At 35.7% G+C, this 15,007-nt stretch overlaps 1 protein-coding gene across 5 annotated transcripts in view; it reads right to left on the bottom strand.

The window, feature by feature from the left end:
• Positions 1-9,557, bottom strand: part of Mob2 (MOB kinase activator 2) — a 60,396-nt gene extending 50,839 nt beyond the window's left edge. For 3 of the 5 annotated variants that reach the window (XM_089704297.1, XM_089704294.1, XM_089704291.1), the window contains exon 1: positions 6,778-6,957. In XM_089704297.1, the coding sequence (XP_089560423.1) occupies positions 6,778-6,941 (164 nt within the window). In that variant the 5' untranslated portion in view covers positions 6,942-6,957. Of the gene's footprint in view, positions 1-1,546; positions 1,576-6,777; positions 6,958-9,107 lie in introns of those variants that run through there. The other 2 variants (XM_089704295.1, XM_089704296.1) reach the window with 2 other exon arrangements.
• Between the last annotated feature and the right edge of the window lie 5,450 nt (positions 9,558-15,007).

The raw sequence follows: 15,007 nt of genomic DNA, 5'->3' as shown, positions 1-15,007 counted from the left end.
GTCTATTGAAAAATTGAATATTTTGTTAACTGAAGAATAAAGTCTATCTAGCTGTTTATCTGGGCATTGAAAAATCGGCCCTTAATAGAATTATGTAAAAGATAACGAACGCGAATGCACGACATCTAGCGCGTCAATGTCTAAACATCGCCTTTCGTTTGCTTGGCAAAAGTCACGCACACTACTGTAGAAGTGTCAAATTTTGCCGGTATTTCACTGTTGTTTTTCTAAGTAAATAGTTATTGATTAAAAAGGTCGATCGCGGGCACATTTCATTGTAGAGAAGTGATAAAATGATTAGTTTTAAAGAAATAGTGTCTGTGTTAAGTGTTTAGACGTAATCAAAAATGTATGGAGGGACGGTCGGAACATTCACCTTAAGTCTGCCCCATAGAATAGAAAGAGACGTCGTCCAATGGACAGTATTATACAATTTACATCCAATAACACTACGTAAGTAATAGATGACGACGGTCGACACAAAAAACATACCAACATCGAAATGAATGAAAATTAGAAAAGACAATCCGTTAGGCGCTTACACGTACCTAGACGTATAAAGTATAAACTGCGTTCCACCAATGTTCCACCAAAAGTACTCACGTATGTGGTATTTTTAATGTGTAACTAGCAATCTGATGAATTTGATATTCAATAACGGATTTCTAGATTTGTTCATTCTATATTGAGAACCCTTGGAAATGCGATAATTACTGAACATGGAATCTCGTGTCGGTATATACAAAGTCACGATGGAAACGGACCCCGAAAAAAGTAATTAATAGTTAATGCTATTTTTCTTGTTTTTGTACCTTGCTTTCGCATCTAGACCTAGTGAATCTACTTAGTTTTATTTCAACCATAAAATCAAATAAAAACCAGCTTTTAGTACTTTATACTCTTTCGTTAAACCTCTTGCTCAAATAATACCCACGCAATCGTTAGCTGTGTGTAAATTTTCAACGAATTGCTCAATGGCCAAGCAGTTTTTTGTTAATGGTATATTAACCTATATTTTTCCCGTGTTTTACTCGAGCATAATAATATGATATGACACAACCCAGCCGAAAGCGTGAAAGTTTCACTGTTTTCCACTTTTCGCACAAACGGCGGGATTGATCCTTTTTCAGGACCATTTTATTAATTGCCAAGCGGAATTACATCCAGTATTGCGGGACGATTGACGGCCTATGAGCCGACGTAAAAGACACACTATTACGATATTTTATGTCTCTTACAAAAATCAAAAATTCAAGGAGAATACACAATAAGAAGTGTGAATTCGCAATTAACACGCGAATCAATGTTTTATTTCGACATCTATAGATACGACATTTTGGAGGTCGGGGATGGATATTGGTATTTAAAATAGACAATAATGTGTGGGCTAAAGAACATTAAAAAAATTACGTTAAAGCAAATAGCATTTGTGGCATTTTGGGAACGCGCTGCACGGGAAAACCGTAGCGAGTTGCCGGAGCGTCTCGTGGCCCACACTAGATCCAACTTCTTTGCTTACGAGAAAGGCCATGAGATCATAACTTACAGGGCGCGGCGAGCGAGCATGCGACTCACCTGCAACAAAATACACATACTTGAGACCTGGTGCCAACTCAGGACCAAAATGACATATCACGCAATTTGTGGGACAATGTGGCCGTGGATAAAGTATTCAAATGTTAGCTAAACATTAACAAAATCAACATATTTTTTTCTAGACCTTGTTTATAATGATACATGTTGGACTCCCTTTTTTTTTTATAGTGGGGAAATCTTCCAAACGAAACCTTATATTCTGTAGGAAAAATATTTTTAAAGTGAAACTTTTATTACATCGTCTCAAACTTTTCGGTCTGTGTAGCGCATGTCGCGTGTATCGCGGCTGCCGAGTAGGTATACCTACTCTGCAGCCGACCGTCACGCGACATGCGCTACACAAAGCAGTGTTCGGAACCGTTCGAACAGTTTCACTTTTACCGTGGTTTCATAAAACCACACAACATTTTTTTCACGTTATTTTCATAATTATCACGATAATTAACAAATAAAAATGGGGTTAGTAATAATTTTTAAAATTCGTCAAATCAACTGAATTTATCCTTACTATTCCCATGTAGCAACATTACTTTAAAAGGATAATGACGTTTCAAAAGTGCTTCTATAAGAAGTCTAATTGAATAAATAAATGTTTGAGTTTGAGTTTGATAAAAGTGGCATTTTAAACGAGTGCTTCACGCGAGCGATACAAGACTATTTGAAAGGAGTGCACAATTTAGAATATTGAGCTCCAATTTAGAATGTTTTGGAAATGTTCATTTTCTAAATCAGTGTATGAAAAAAAAGCTTTTATTAACTTAACGGGCTGATGTCTGATAGTTTGCATTCTCTTCAGCTTTTTTTGTACGGAACCTTTAGGGCGGCGTACACAGACCGCTTCGACCAGTTCAGACTTCAGACCGACGGCTTGAAGCCGTGACCGCGCGGTGAACTATAGACATTCATTCACTGCCGTACACGGACTGCTCGAGCAGTCGCGACCACTTCAAGCCGTCAACTGCGCGATTTGTAGTGACAGCTCGAGCAGTCCGTGTACGTCGCTCAGCCGTTAACTGCTCGAGCAGTCCTTGTACGGCTGGGCTTAGTGTCTTAGGGCTGGTTTTTTTTATTTTTTTATTTACGTAAATTTAATCTACAGATAATGACGCTATTAGTTGTTTACTAGATTGCGTTATTGTTGATTGATACTGAATCAAAATGGTACTTATACAATTTCTACAAATAAAAATGCTATGATAGTTTGTTTACATTATTTATCTCGATTAGTTAGCCTTGTTTGATATTAAAACGAAATGAATAGAGGTGAAAATTTTATATTTAGAATAACTAATACTTAAATTCTTCGTAAACAACACGCAAATACTGTAATGAATTTATGATCGGTTCGTGCAAGACGGCTAGCAAGTGGCGTAATTAGGCACGCGACAAAGTCAAGTGGAGCCAATCACAGGCACCCAGAGGCACCAGTGGGCCGCTCTGCCGGACCTCACCGGCCGCGGTACCAGTCTTTTTTACAAATGCTTTTTAAGGACTAGGAAAATCGGGTGAAATCCTATTCAAGTACAGTGTACACAATCCTAATCAAGTATAAACTACTAGCTTTTCGCCCGCGTCTTCGCCCACGTTTTCAAAGGAAAACCCGCATAGTTCCCGTTCCCGTGGGATTTCCGGGATAAAACCTATCCTATGTGTTAATCCAAGTTACCCTCTATATGTGTACTAAATTTCATTATAATCGGTTCAGTAGTTTTTGCGTGAAAACCATACATATATACATACAAACCTTTCCTCTTTATAATATTACTAGCGGCCCGCCCCGGCTTCGCCCGTGGTACATATGAAAAATAGATGTTGGCCGATTCTCAGACTTACCCGATATGCACAGAAAATTTCATGAGAATCGGTCCACCCGTTTCGGAGGAGTATGCAGACTAACATTGTGACACGAGAATTTTATATATAAGACTAGCGGTCCGCCCCGGCTTCGCCTGTGGTACATATGAAAAATAGATGTTGGCCGATTCTCAGACTTACCCGATATGCACAGAAAATTTCATGAGAATCGGTCCACCCGTTTCGGAGGAGTATGCAGACTAACATTGTGACACGAGAATTTTATATATAAGAAGATATAGTAGTATAGAAATATAGATTAGTATAGATGTAAGTATTGAAATTATGAATTTATATGTACAAATATGTATATGAATTCTTGGTAAAATTTTGATAAAATTATTCTGGGCTATCAACTAAAAACAACATAGCCCAAAAATTATTTATTTTTGTCAATGACTGCAATTGCTGAAGAATGGTCAAGGTCGTTATATACAGGGTGTAATCGTTAAGTGTGCACAAGCGATTATTCCGTAACTATTACAGATATCAAAAAACTTTAAACTGATATCGAAAGTACTTAACCTAATGAGTAAAATGGCCATAATAAATTTTTAAAAATAAAACGAGAAATAACCAAAAATGTTACATTAAACGCTCCCATACAATTTATTTCCCATACATTTTGTATTCATAGTAGATTTTCGAAGTGACGTCCTTATTGTGCAATACAATGAGGAGGTCTATTTACAGTTTCTAAATGAACTTCCCTCCAAATTTGCGAAGTAATTAAAGCAGAAAACCAAAAAAACAAAAAAAAAAGCTAAAATCTTTCATATTAAATGTATAGGTTGATCCAAAAGTAATGATAATTGGGTATTTCCTGTGCATATAAAAATATAAAATAAATGTTTTATGCTTGCTCATGTAATCACTAAGTTATCACAAAAAAATTATATCTACAGGCCACGTTTCCAAGTATTAACATTAATTTTAATGTGAACAGTGCGAGCCAGAATGTTTCCCGACGAAAAGAAGAAACAACGATTCGACATTTAGAGGGTGAATTTCTAAATTTTTAATGAGATCAGGATAATTTTTTGTCACGATTTGTGACCATGGGCGTTACCTGGGTTCACCATGTTTATGCTGAAACCAAGAAACAATCAATGGCCTGGATGCGAGCTTCCAAAGTGACGGTGAAGATTTTCAAAGTGAAAATTAGTGGGATAGATTAAAGCCGTAGTTTTTTGGGACGCTGAAGAAATGTGGAATATTTTAAGAAGGTAGCCACTACTACACAGGGCTCTTACTACACAGACCAAATTAAAAGATTGCGGGTAGGTTAGTAAGAAAAAGAGACATGGCAAACTTCGGTCTTGAATGTTGGTTCACCAAGACAACGCACCAGATCACAAAGCGTCAGTTGCGATGGCTGCCAATCAAAAATCGGCATTGAAAATGCTTGAACACCCACCCTGTTTGTAAGATCTAGCTCCTAGTTAATTCTATCTCTTACCTTGGCACAAGAAACACCGTCGATACAAGAAATTTTAAGACGACAGCGAAGTGATGGCCGATTTTGAGGGGTTTTTGTAGATGAAGTCAAAGTTTTTTTTTCTAAGTTAAGGAAAAAAAATATCGAAGTATATTATCTAGTTAGAAGACTATCTAGAGAAATACATAATTATTTTAACTGTAATGACCTTGTTTAATATTGATTATCATTACTTTTGGATCAACCCATGTACATGGGATATTCATATCTCATACTAAATGTATGGGAGGGTTTAAAGTTAATTTTTTAGATATTTCTCGTATTATTTTTAAAAATTTATTATGGCCATTTTACTCATTAGGTTAAGTACTTTCGATATCAGTTTAAAGTTTTTTGATATCTGTAATAGTTACGGAATAATCGCCTGTGCACACTTAACGATTACACCCTGTATATTATATCGTCTATATATTTTATGTGTCTAATAAGCTGCAGGTAACGAGGCTTTGCATATATTATGTACATATACGCAGTGGCGGCACTACTGGTACTATACTTCTATACATCTATACAAATATTATAAAGAGGAAAGGTTTGATTTTTTGTTTGTTTGTTTGTTTGTATGAATTGAATAGGCTCCGAAACTACTTGGCAGATTTGAAAAATTCTTTCACTGTTGGAAAGCTACATCATTTCTGAGTGACATAGGCTAGGTTTTATCCCGGAAATCCCACGGGAACGGGAACTATGCGGGTTTTTTTTTGAAAACGCGGGCGAAGCCGCAGGCGGAATGCTAGTGTTAAATATATTACATATATATGTACCTTCCCATAGCATCAATGATTTTGGAACCATAATGTAAACAAAACATTTCTTATGAAGTAAAATTCAAATACATATTACAGAAATTAGTACATGATTATAAATTAATCTATGGCAATAATAGACTACAGGCCCGTGTTGAAAAAATTATGGGTCATTTGACCCACCACCTGACCTATCTAGAACGATATAAGAGCATAAAATAATAAGATTCAGCACTATGACGTCACTTGTAAGCTGTCCACCTGAGTGCAGATGAGAATTCGAAGGTTCAGGTAGAGATTTTCTCCCCTTGTCTCCATGATTTTTGTACGGCGTTGCGATATAATTGATTAAAAGTAGTATAGAAATAGTATGACACAGATGCCGTACAAAATCAAATGACCAAATTTACCCCGGCAACTGTCGAAAAATAAAAATAAATTCCGACTTTGTGGACCACCATTTTTGTACGGCATCTGTGTCATACTATTTCTATACTGCTTTTAAGCCATTATTCCGCAACGCCGTACAAAAATCATGGAGACAAGGGGAGAAAATCTCTACCTGAACTTTCGAATTCTCATCTGCACTCAGGTGGACAGCTTACGAGTGACGTCATAGTGCTGAATCTTATTATTTTATGCTCTTATATCATTCTAGATAGGTCAGGTGGTGGGTCAAATGACCCATAATTTTTTCAACATGGGCCTGTAGTCTATAAATATACATACAACCATTATAAAAGAAACATTTTTTTTTAAATCTTGTAATCAAGGTTTTACAATAAATCTTACGTCACCTCGCATTGTATATTTCCGTAAGTGTGTCGCCTAACATAAGCAATGTGTCATAAAGTGGAAAGAGGGGCGGCGAGGTACGCGCGCGGGGAGCCGTGACGTCACTCAGGTGGAGGAAGGTGATAACGCGCGATAGGCCGATAAGCGCAAGAGCGCTGACGATTTCGAAATCCGAGAAGTAAATGGGTCGATGGCGAATCATCGCTCACTGTGAAGAAACGCAACTACACAACGGATTCGTCACCCGTTCCGCCCGTCGCGAAGTGCACCGAGTGGAACGATTCGCACCTGCAGAAACAGGAGACGGTGTCGTCGGTGTCGAACGGGAGCGCCGCGGCAGGCGGCGGCGAGGCGGGCACGCTCCTGTACTTGACGTGCAGCACGCAGCGGGCCGCGCGCGCGCCGCTGCGCCGCAGGATGCCCACGGGCCAGCGCGAGCCGTCCGCGCTCATCGCGCTGCAGCTGCTGGGCACGTAGCGCGCCGCGGTCGCGAGCGAGTGGCGACTGAGCGCGCGCCGCCGCCGCACCGCGTCGCTGACATCACGCCTTATCGCACCTGAGCGCCGACCTCGGTTGCCTTGTATCTTCTAATGTTGCCTCGCTAACTGTCATATTGTTGCTTTTCTATGTGACGACCATCATAACATGGTTTTTTCTTCATTGATTGGACAATGGGAAAGCCTGGCGTATAACAACGTAGTCCACACTACATAATATTATGTCAATACTCTTTCCACTTCTCTTTGCATCTACAATTGCATTTTTATATTGTATTCCTTTCGATCGACTTCAAAAAAAAAAGAGGAGGTTCTCAATTCGGTACATTTTTTTTTACTTTTATGTATGTACATCGATTGCGCCGCGTTTTCAGAACTGATTTACGTGATTCTTATTTTCTTTGTTGCGGAATAGTTTCGAATTGGTCCCATAAAAACATCATAGGTCCACTTGTTAGTAATTTCTTAATTACTATGTTAGTATGTTTCATTCAATTATTATCATTATCACTTTATAATTTATATATCATTGTTTTTTTATTATTTATATGTCATATTCAGATTGGTCCACTAGTTTTTATTTTATGAGCATTTTTGTTGGATCTCGAGGACTTAAATTAAAATCTAGCAAGTAAATATTAGCCATAGCAACTATTTGATGATACAAAAATACACTATAAAGTATTAAATAAAAATAACTTGTTTAAAAAAAACCGACTTCAAAAACGGAGAAGTAAAAAATAAAAAAGATTTGATATTATTAATTACTGCATATGATATTATTCCGATGTGCTATTTACTAAATAGGTTTATAAATTAAAATTTAAAAATCATTACAATGCTCTTGTTTTAAAGAACTATCACAAAGATCTCAATAAATACCAACAATATCATTTAAATATTCAAATTTCATGTTTGTTATACATATTATGATTGGTTTTAGAACTTACATTCAGGAGTTACATTTCGTTTTATTTTAAGTAAGGATTTCATAGTCATGTGATATGTGTTCTTACCACAATATATATTATATACTAAGTTGTTACTAAGTCACTAAATCTAAGAGCGTATACGCACTATGCGGGTAGCCGCGTTGCGGGTAGCCGTCCGGCTGACCGCAAGCAGCAATTATGTACGTAATATTCATTTCTATGCGCACTGCGATGCGGCTACCGCAGACCGCACAGTGCGCATAGAAATGAATATTACGTACATAATTGCTGCTTGCAGTCAGCCGTCCGGCTGACTACCCGCAATGCGGCTACCCGCATAGTGCGTATACGCTCTTAGATTTAGTGACTTAGTAACAACTTAGTATATAATATATATTGTGGTAAGAACACATATCACATGACTATGAAATCCTTACTTAAAATAAAACGAAATGTAACTCCTGAATGTAAGTTCTAAAACCAATCATAATATGTATAACAAACATGAAATTTGAATATTTAAAAGTTTCTGCTCAACTACAGTGGTCTTATTAAAAAAAATACACTCAATATAATTGACATTCTATGGGAGAAGTTAATAACACTAAAACTAAGTTATGTTTTACCTCAACAATATTTACATAGGAGTTGAGTGTGCTTTGGCACTACAACTCAGTGGCAGTAACATGTTATTGCCACTGTGTTTTGTGCTATGAGTTTATGGGTGGAGGCTTATCCTTTTCCACAACCTACTCACTACTCAGTCCTTTATTTGTATCATAAGTTCTATCTGTATCACTTTTCCTTTATAAGCTGGCAACCCTTTTCAGAGGCTGTACTTCCTCAAATGTGTATTTCAAGCACAAGCTGCCTCCACAGACTATCTACTTCAATTTGGAACTTAACATTCGTTATTATATTGTGATCCTTTTGTGGAGACTAGTCCGTCCATTCGTCATGTAAGGTCTGATGTAGTTATGAAATTTACTTATTATTTTCCAGATATTTCTCCCAATCACTCGGGTAGGATTTAAAAAGTTAATATATCTAATATCTGCATCATCCGTATACTATACTCAGCTTCGTATAAGACATCATAAAATATTGTAATTCTGTATAATATCATCAAAGCAAGAATGAAAAGAAAATGCTGTTAAACTATCCTCTAAAAGTCTGCCTTATCACTCACCCCATGAACCAGTCGACGGTGTCCCGCAGGTACTCCGGGAGTCGCTCCAGTTTGACGGATTACCAGATTCCCGAACTGAACAAAAACAAATCACGTCGGTGGATCCGACACACCTCGATAACTAGCTACACTGGTTCACAACTCTTTCCATCACGTTACTAAAGTCTAAGCATCGAACTACAATAACTGTTCCTTCTAAAACTTTGCCAATTAGAGCGTGTCACAGTCACCAAGTTATTTTAGTTTTTCACGAAAGCAGCTGAGCCGAAAGCGCCATGTTGCGCAACTTTATTTATATAAAAGTGGAAATTAAACCATAATTTAACTAAAATAGGTAATAAAACTACATTATCATTTCATTGTATATGTGTATAATATATTGTAACTGCATTGTAAATTTATAATGTTTAAATTTTAAGTGAATGTGATATTAAAAACATTACATGTAAATTATCTGAAAATGTTGGCAGCATTGAATATTGAAATTGATTATTGAACTTTACTCAATATTGCCAGTAATCATGATCTAGAATGTAGATAAAATGATATAAAAACTTTTTAACCTCCTAAGGACCAAGCTAAAAAAATCCTATTCTGCATTACCACCCATTGTTCTCACCTGAGTACATAAAAATACAACAGACCTGCCACCCAATGGTATTTTTTTGTTTTTTTTATTGTTAGAGTTAAAATTTACTTGTGGGATTTTTTATCTGTGTAAAATATAGCTTATAGAATACATTTCTGAAAAAAAAAACTCGATTTATTTTGTTCCCATGTGATCACATCAGACCTAAGTGAATCCAAAAATTTTTTTATTAAAATTAGGTTTTACTTGTAGATTTTTTTATTTACTTATGTAAATAACATATGAGATCATACAATAACCTCTAAAAAGTATACAAAAGAATTAAAAACAGTTTTTCTTAAATTCTAAATGTGTAAGTTTACTACATATTAGGTAATAAAATATCTAAACTATCTGAACATATGTTAAAAAAAGAAATAAAAACATTGGAGGTACAATATTAGGAACTTGAAATATTAATGAGCTGACTAAAAATCGATTTGGAAACAAATGGTGGGTCTCCTAAGTCTTCATCACTAGGAAGAAAATCTCCGTCAGTCGGCTAGGAAATCGATGATATTATCGTCACGAATAACTGAAAAAATAAGGAAGATAACTGTTTATTTTGATTGCAATAGTAATTCCTGTTGACAGTTTAAATAAATTATACTCATAAAACAGGACAATTATACTCAAAATTACTGTAAAACAACAAAATAAATTATTAACTAATTAAATGTTTTATAGTCATTGACTACCAATGTCTTCAACTGAGTACAAAAAAAATGAAAATAATGTTGTAAGTAACGACCAATGTTCTCACATGATCACATAAAAATTATCCGTGAATTTAAAAAATACAATATGAATTGTTTCGTTAAATTTAATTAAAATACGTTCCTGTACTGTTTTTACTATTTATTTTTCAATACCAAATGAAAATCAAGTGAGAGATTAATATGATAATTAACGATTTAACTTACCTCTGTTACGTTGACCAGCCATTTTAAAAACTTGAACTAAAGTATTTTAAAATTCTGTGATTGGATAACCCATTTACCTACCAAACCTAATAGTTCAATTCAGCCAATCGCGTTACACAGTGATCATAGGCAGAAAAGCGCGGTATTTTTTAAGATATTTCGAATTTTCGATTTTGTCATCGGATGAGGACGGTGGTTGGTAATTTAGTTAAAACTTTTTAGTGCTTTGGGTGGTAATGGTGATGTTGTTTATGTACTTATATGAGGCCATTGGTCCTTAGGAGGATAAATAAATTAAATAATTGTAAATCACAGTTGTACTGTAAATGGTCTGAAATTTTTACAGAAACGACTAGCTAGATGAAGCTGGGGCTAGGACGGAGAGTTTATTTTTAAGCTATTGCATAGCTTCTATCGCGGGCCTTGAGCGCGGGGACCGAAATTCCAGAAATTCCGTAACGAAAAAACCTCACGCTCCCCACTCCAACGGACACGGAGGTGTGGCTTGAAGGCATAGCATGCAATAGCTTTACCGCGGCAGTCTCCGAGTGCCACACGTCTTTTTTTATTTATTAAGCTATTGCATAGCTTCTATCGCGGGCCTTGAGCGCGGGGACCGAATCGAGAAATTCCGTAACGAAAAAACCTCACGCTCCCCACTCCGACGGACACGGAGGTGTGGCTTGAAGGCATGCTATGCAATAGCTTTACCGCGGCTGTCCCCGAGTGCCACACGTCTTTTTTTTATTTATTTGAGTAACAGCACATCATACGTCATAATACAAAACATTACAAGAATAATCGTTGGACGTATTTAAGATGTATGACAATAACGGCGTACATAACATTATCTATAACATTAGTAAGTACCATAGGTAAGTACCTATTATTTATTTTTTTTGAACTGATACTTCTTTATCGGGGTTGGAAAAAAATTAAGTGTAAAACTCTAAAAATCGAAATCTGACATGTAGAATCTTTTTTTTTTTTTGTGTGGTGTCTCTCAATGTTAACCAGGGGCTTCTACATTTTAACGCGGACGCGGGGGTGAACTGAAGGTTCACCCTGGTAGCGACATGCACAAGGGCGTCCCCTCTTGACGGGGACCACCTCGGAGCAATTAACAAGCCTTGATAATTGATAATTAAGGCTTAGATAAGGCTTGATAATTGCTCCGAGGGGACCACGAACCTCGGCTTGAGCTGTCGCTTGAGTGGAGGAGGCCAGAAGGGCCCTAATCGGACGGGACATGTAGAATCGAATGCATTGATTACTTGGGAATAAAAATTATCATAAATTATTGACATGTGTTTCAAGCTTAGATCATTAAGTAATGGATGGAGCACGCTGGCAAATGTTCTAAGTTCTAACTAAAAGGCTAATTAGACCACCCAATTTTTAGGGACCCTAACCCTAACTAAGAGTGGTGTAATAAGACTTAGGGAGTTAGTGTCCCGATTTAGGGCGATCGGGTCTGCCCGATCTGCCTAGCTCCCTAAGCGCCCTGCAGATTGGGTAATGTAATAACGTTTAGGGCGGTTAGGGAGCTCAGTTGCCGCGCGACTAGTGCGTGGAGTGGCTGCTTTTGTATGTAAGGTGTCACCAAACTCAACAAGTGTTCACATTGTTCTGCACCTACTCTAATTAATTCATTAAAACTCCCGGTTCAAGCCCGCTTAGTATTTGCATATTTGAAAGCTTTTCACGTAACCGCAAATACTCTTTCACCCAGATCTTTCTCTTCTAGTCGAAGAATAAAGTCTATCTAGCTGTTTATCTGGGCATTGAAAAATCGGCCCTAAATTGGCTTGACTATACGTAATTAATTACTTTGTTTTTATTAGTCAACAGGTAAAGTAAAATTTTGCACGTACCACATTTAGATTTCAATTTTTCGATTGAAGCCTTATGAATAAAAAAAAAGAAAAATTTTAAGAGTAGTTACCTGAGATTTTGTTTTTTTACGGGCCTTTGAAGTTGTGAACATACTGGGTAATTTTATCTTTCTCGGCATTTAATGCTTTTTTTTATTCCATTCAAAGATCTAACGATAGTAATCTAAGTTACCATACTGAATTGGCCTATCTTTCAGCTTAGCACACAAAAAAAATCAAGCATTTTCCGCAATAATTCCGTTACTAAATAAAATCTCATCGTACTCGGCGATAAGTGAAAAATTGAAAAAAACGTCATAACTCTGAAAATACGAAAAATCGCATAACATACATGGAGGTGATTGAGAAAGCCCTCTAGATCCTCTACCTCCCAGCTTCAGTATATATCAATACTTTTTGGGACACCCTGTATACATTTACATACATACATATAGAAATGAGCTATACCCAAGAAGCTTATATCTTATACACTGGAGATTTCGGTATGAACATTTGACGTGTAACAAGAAAATTGTTGTGTTCTATCACTTTCACACCTAACTTGGTATTGCCACTGTTAATACGAAGTTTTCCCAAGGCTACTATGTATGCTGTAATATTCTGTGCAAAAGGTTAGTTTTTGTACATGAGTTTGTTGATAAATTGCCAACAACGTCATTCAGAAGCATTGTTGCATGAGACAATTATTATTTATGCTAAATAAAATAAGTATCTGAAGCAATTATTAAAAAGCGATATTCCCTGATTATGGGTAGTTACCATAATAAAATTGTAGCAACTCTCACTTTGACAATATGTCATAAGTGTCAAAAAAATTGCGTCGCTTCGAATATGTTAATATTGTTGCGTATTTAATAAATATTTTCCGAATATTAATAATGTATTGCATTGTGAAAAATTGCAGAAGTTTTTGGACACCAAATTTTGGCCTATAATTTCACAGGCAAGTGTATATTTACGTTATTTACAATATTCCTCAATACTCATGCATTTACCTGTTTAGAATCATTTTAATGGCAAAAATCGTCAAATTTATCATCATTTTACTAAGCAATCATGTTAAATTAGTTCTTTTCCTAATACTTTCATCATTTTTCAACAAGTTTTCAACAAACAAATTTAACAAGTAAGGTAACCATGATGATGGGTTTTTACGGATAGCGACGATAATATATTGCTAAACAATATTATGATGAACATTTAGAACACCATTTTAAAAAATTTTATACAAGTAATGAAACAACACACGACATCGGTATTGCACTCACATATTGTGGTTTGTTCTTTTTTACATTGAAATTTATACTTTTTAACCTAATATTTTTTGTTTTACGTATTTCAGCTTTCCAAAAATGAAATAAAAAGAAATAAATGGCTGTCCATAGTGCCTATCAAGGGTAAAATTTATCAACATGCCAGAATATGCAGTTTGCATTTTAAGATTGAGGATTACGGTCCAGAAAAAAAATACCTTTTGAAAAGTGCTATACCTTTTTATTTACCACATTCTTGTTACTGCGTCTCAACTGATAAAGTAATTTTAATTATATTATAATTAACCACCATGAAACCATTAGTAACCGTAAGTACAGCTCCTGAAAGACATACGAATTTCTGAGAACTGAATATCGTTACCACACATCAACACTAGCGATGCAACTCTCCCTTTGGAATATTGAAAAGTTTTAGACTGAAGCTTGAGTAACCAAAACGATGTCTTAATGTATGTAGCACTCATTTTAATTAAAAAATCGTAGTATGAGATCAAAAGTTATCAAGCGTTATTTAAAACTATCATTCTCTACCAATTAAAATGGTATGTACCTATAAAGATGATAATTATTCATGTAAGTTGAACAGTAATATTATAATATAAATACTGTTAAAAATATATGTCGTTATTATTTATAGACCATGATTTTTAGTTTTTTTTATTTCGAAAAATCCTGAATATACAAACCAGTGTGGACACCCACAGAAAGAGACAAAAAACAACACTGACGTCATTCAAGGTTATATTTTCTTGTGACAAGTTAATGGTCATAGTGCAATCTCCAGTGTATGAGATATAAGCTTCTTGGCTATACCTAACGCGTTTCATTAAAGAAAGTTCCTAAATGGCGGCGCTTATCATTCCCTCTCGCTTACACACGGCCGTACGGTATGCAAAAAATAGGGTAAAGTAAAATCACTAAAATGTACATATTTGATTTTCCCTATAATATCCCTAAGTTACCTATTTTATCATAAATTTACAATGACAATAATTATGTATTTGCGAGTTATAATTAAGTTATAATATTCATATAGAACTACAATTTTCATCGTACTTAGCCTTATCTCTCGTCTCTGGTATTTAAAAAGAAAAAAAGTTTTATTGACTTGAATTGTAGCGACGTCAGTTCTTTAAATCAGAAATAGTTTATTATGTTTAGAATGGTTTATCAGTACAAT

Source organism: Colias philodice, chromosome 15 (genome assembly GCF_061535455.1).
Source record: "Colias philodice isolate Cphi_HAF_F1 chromosome 15, ilColPhil1 Martin Lab GWU primary, whole genome shotgun sequence".
Taxonomy (NCBI): domain Eukaryota; kingdom Metazoa; phylum Arthropoda; class Insecta; order Lepidoptera; family Pieridae; genus Colias; species Colias philodice.
This window is presented reverse-complemented; position numbering and strand designations above follow the sequence as displayed.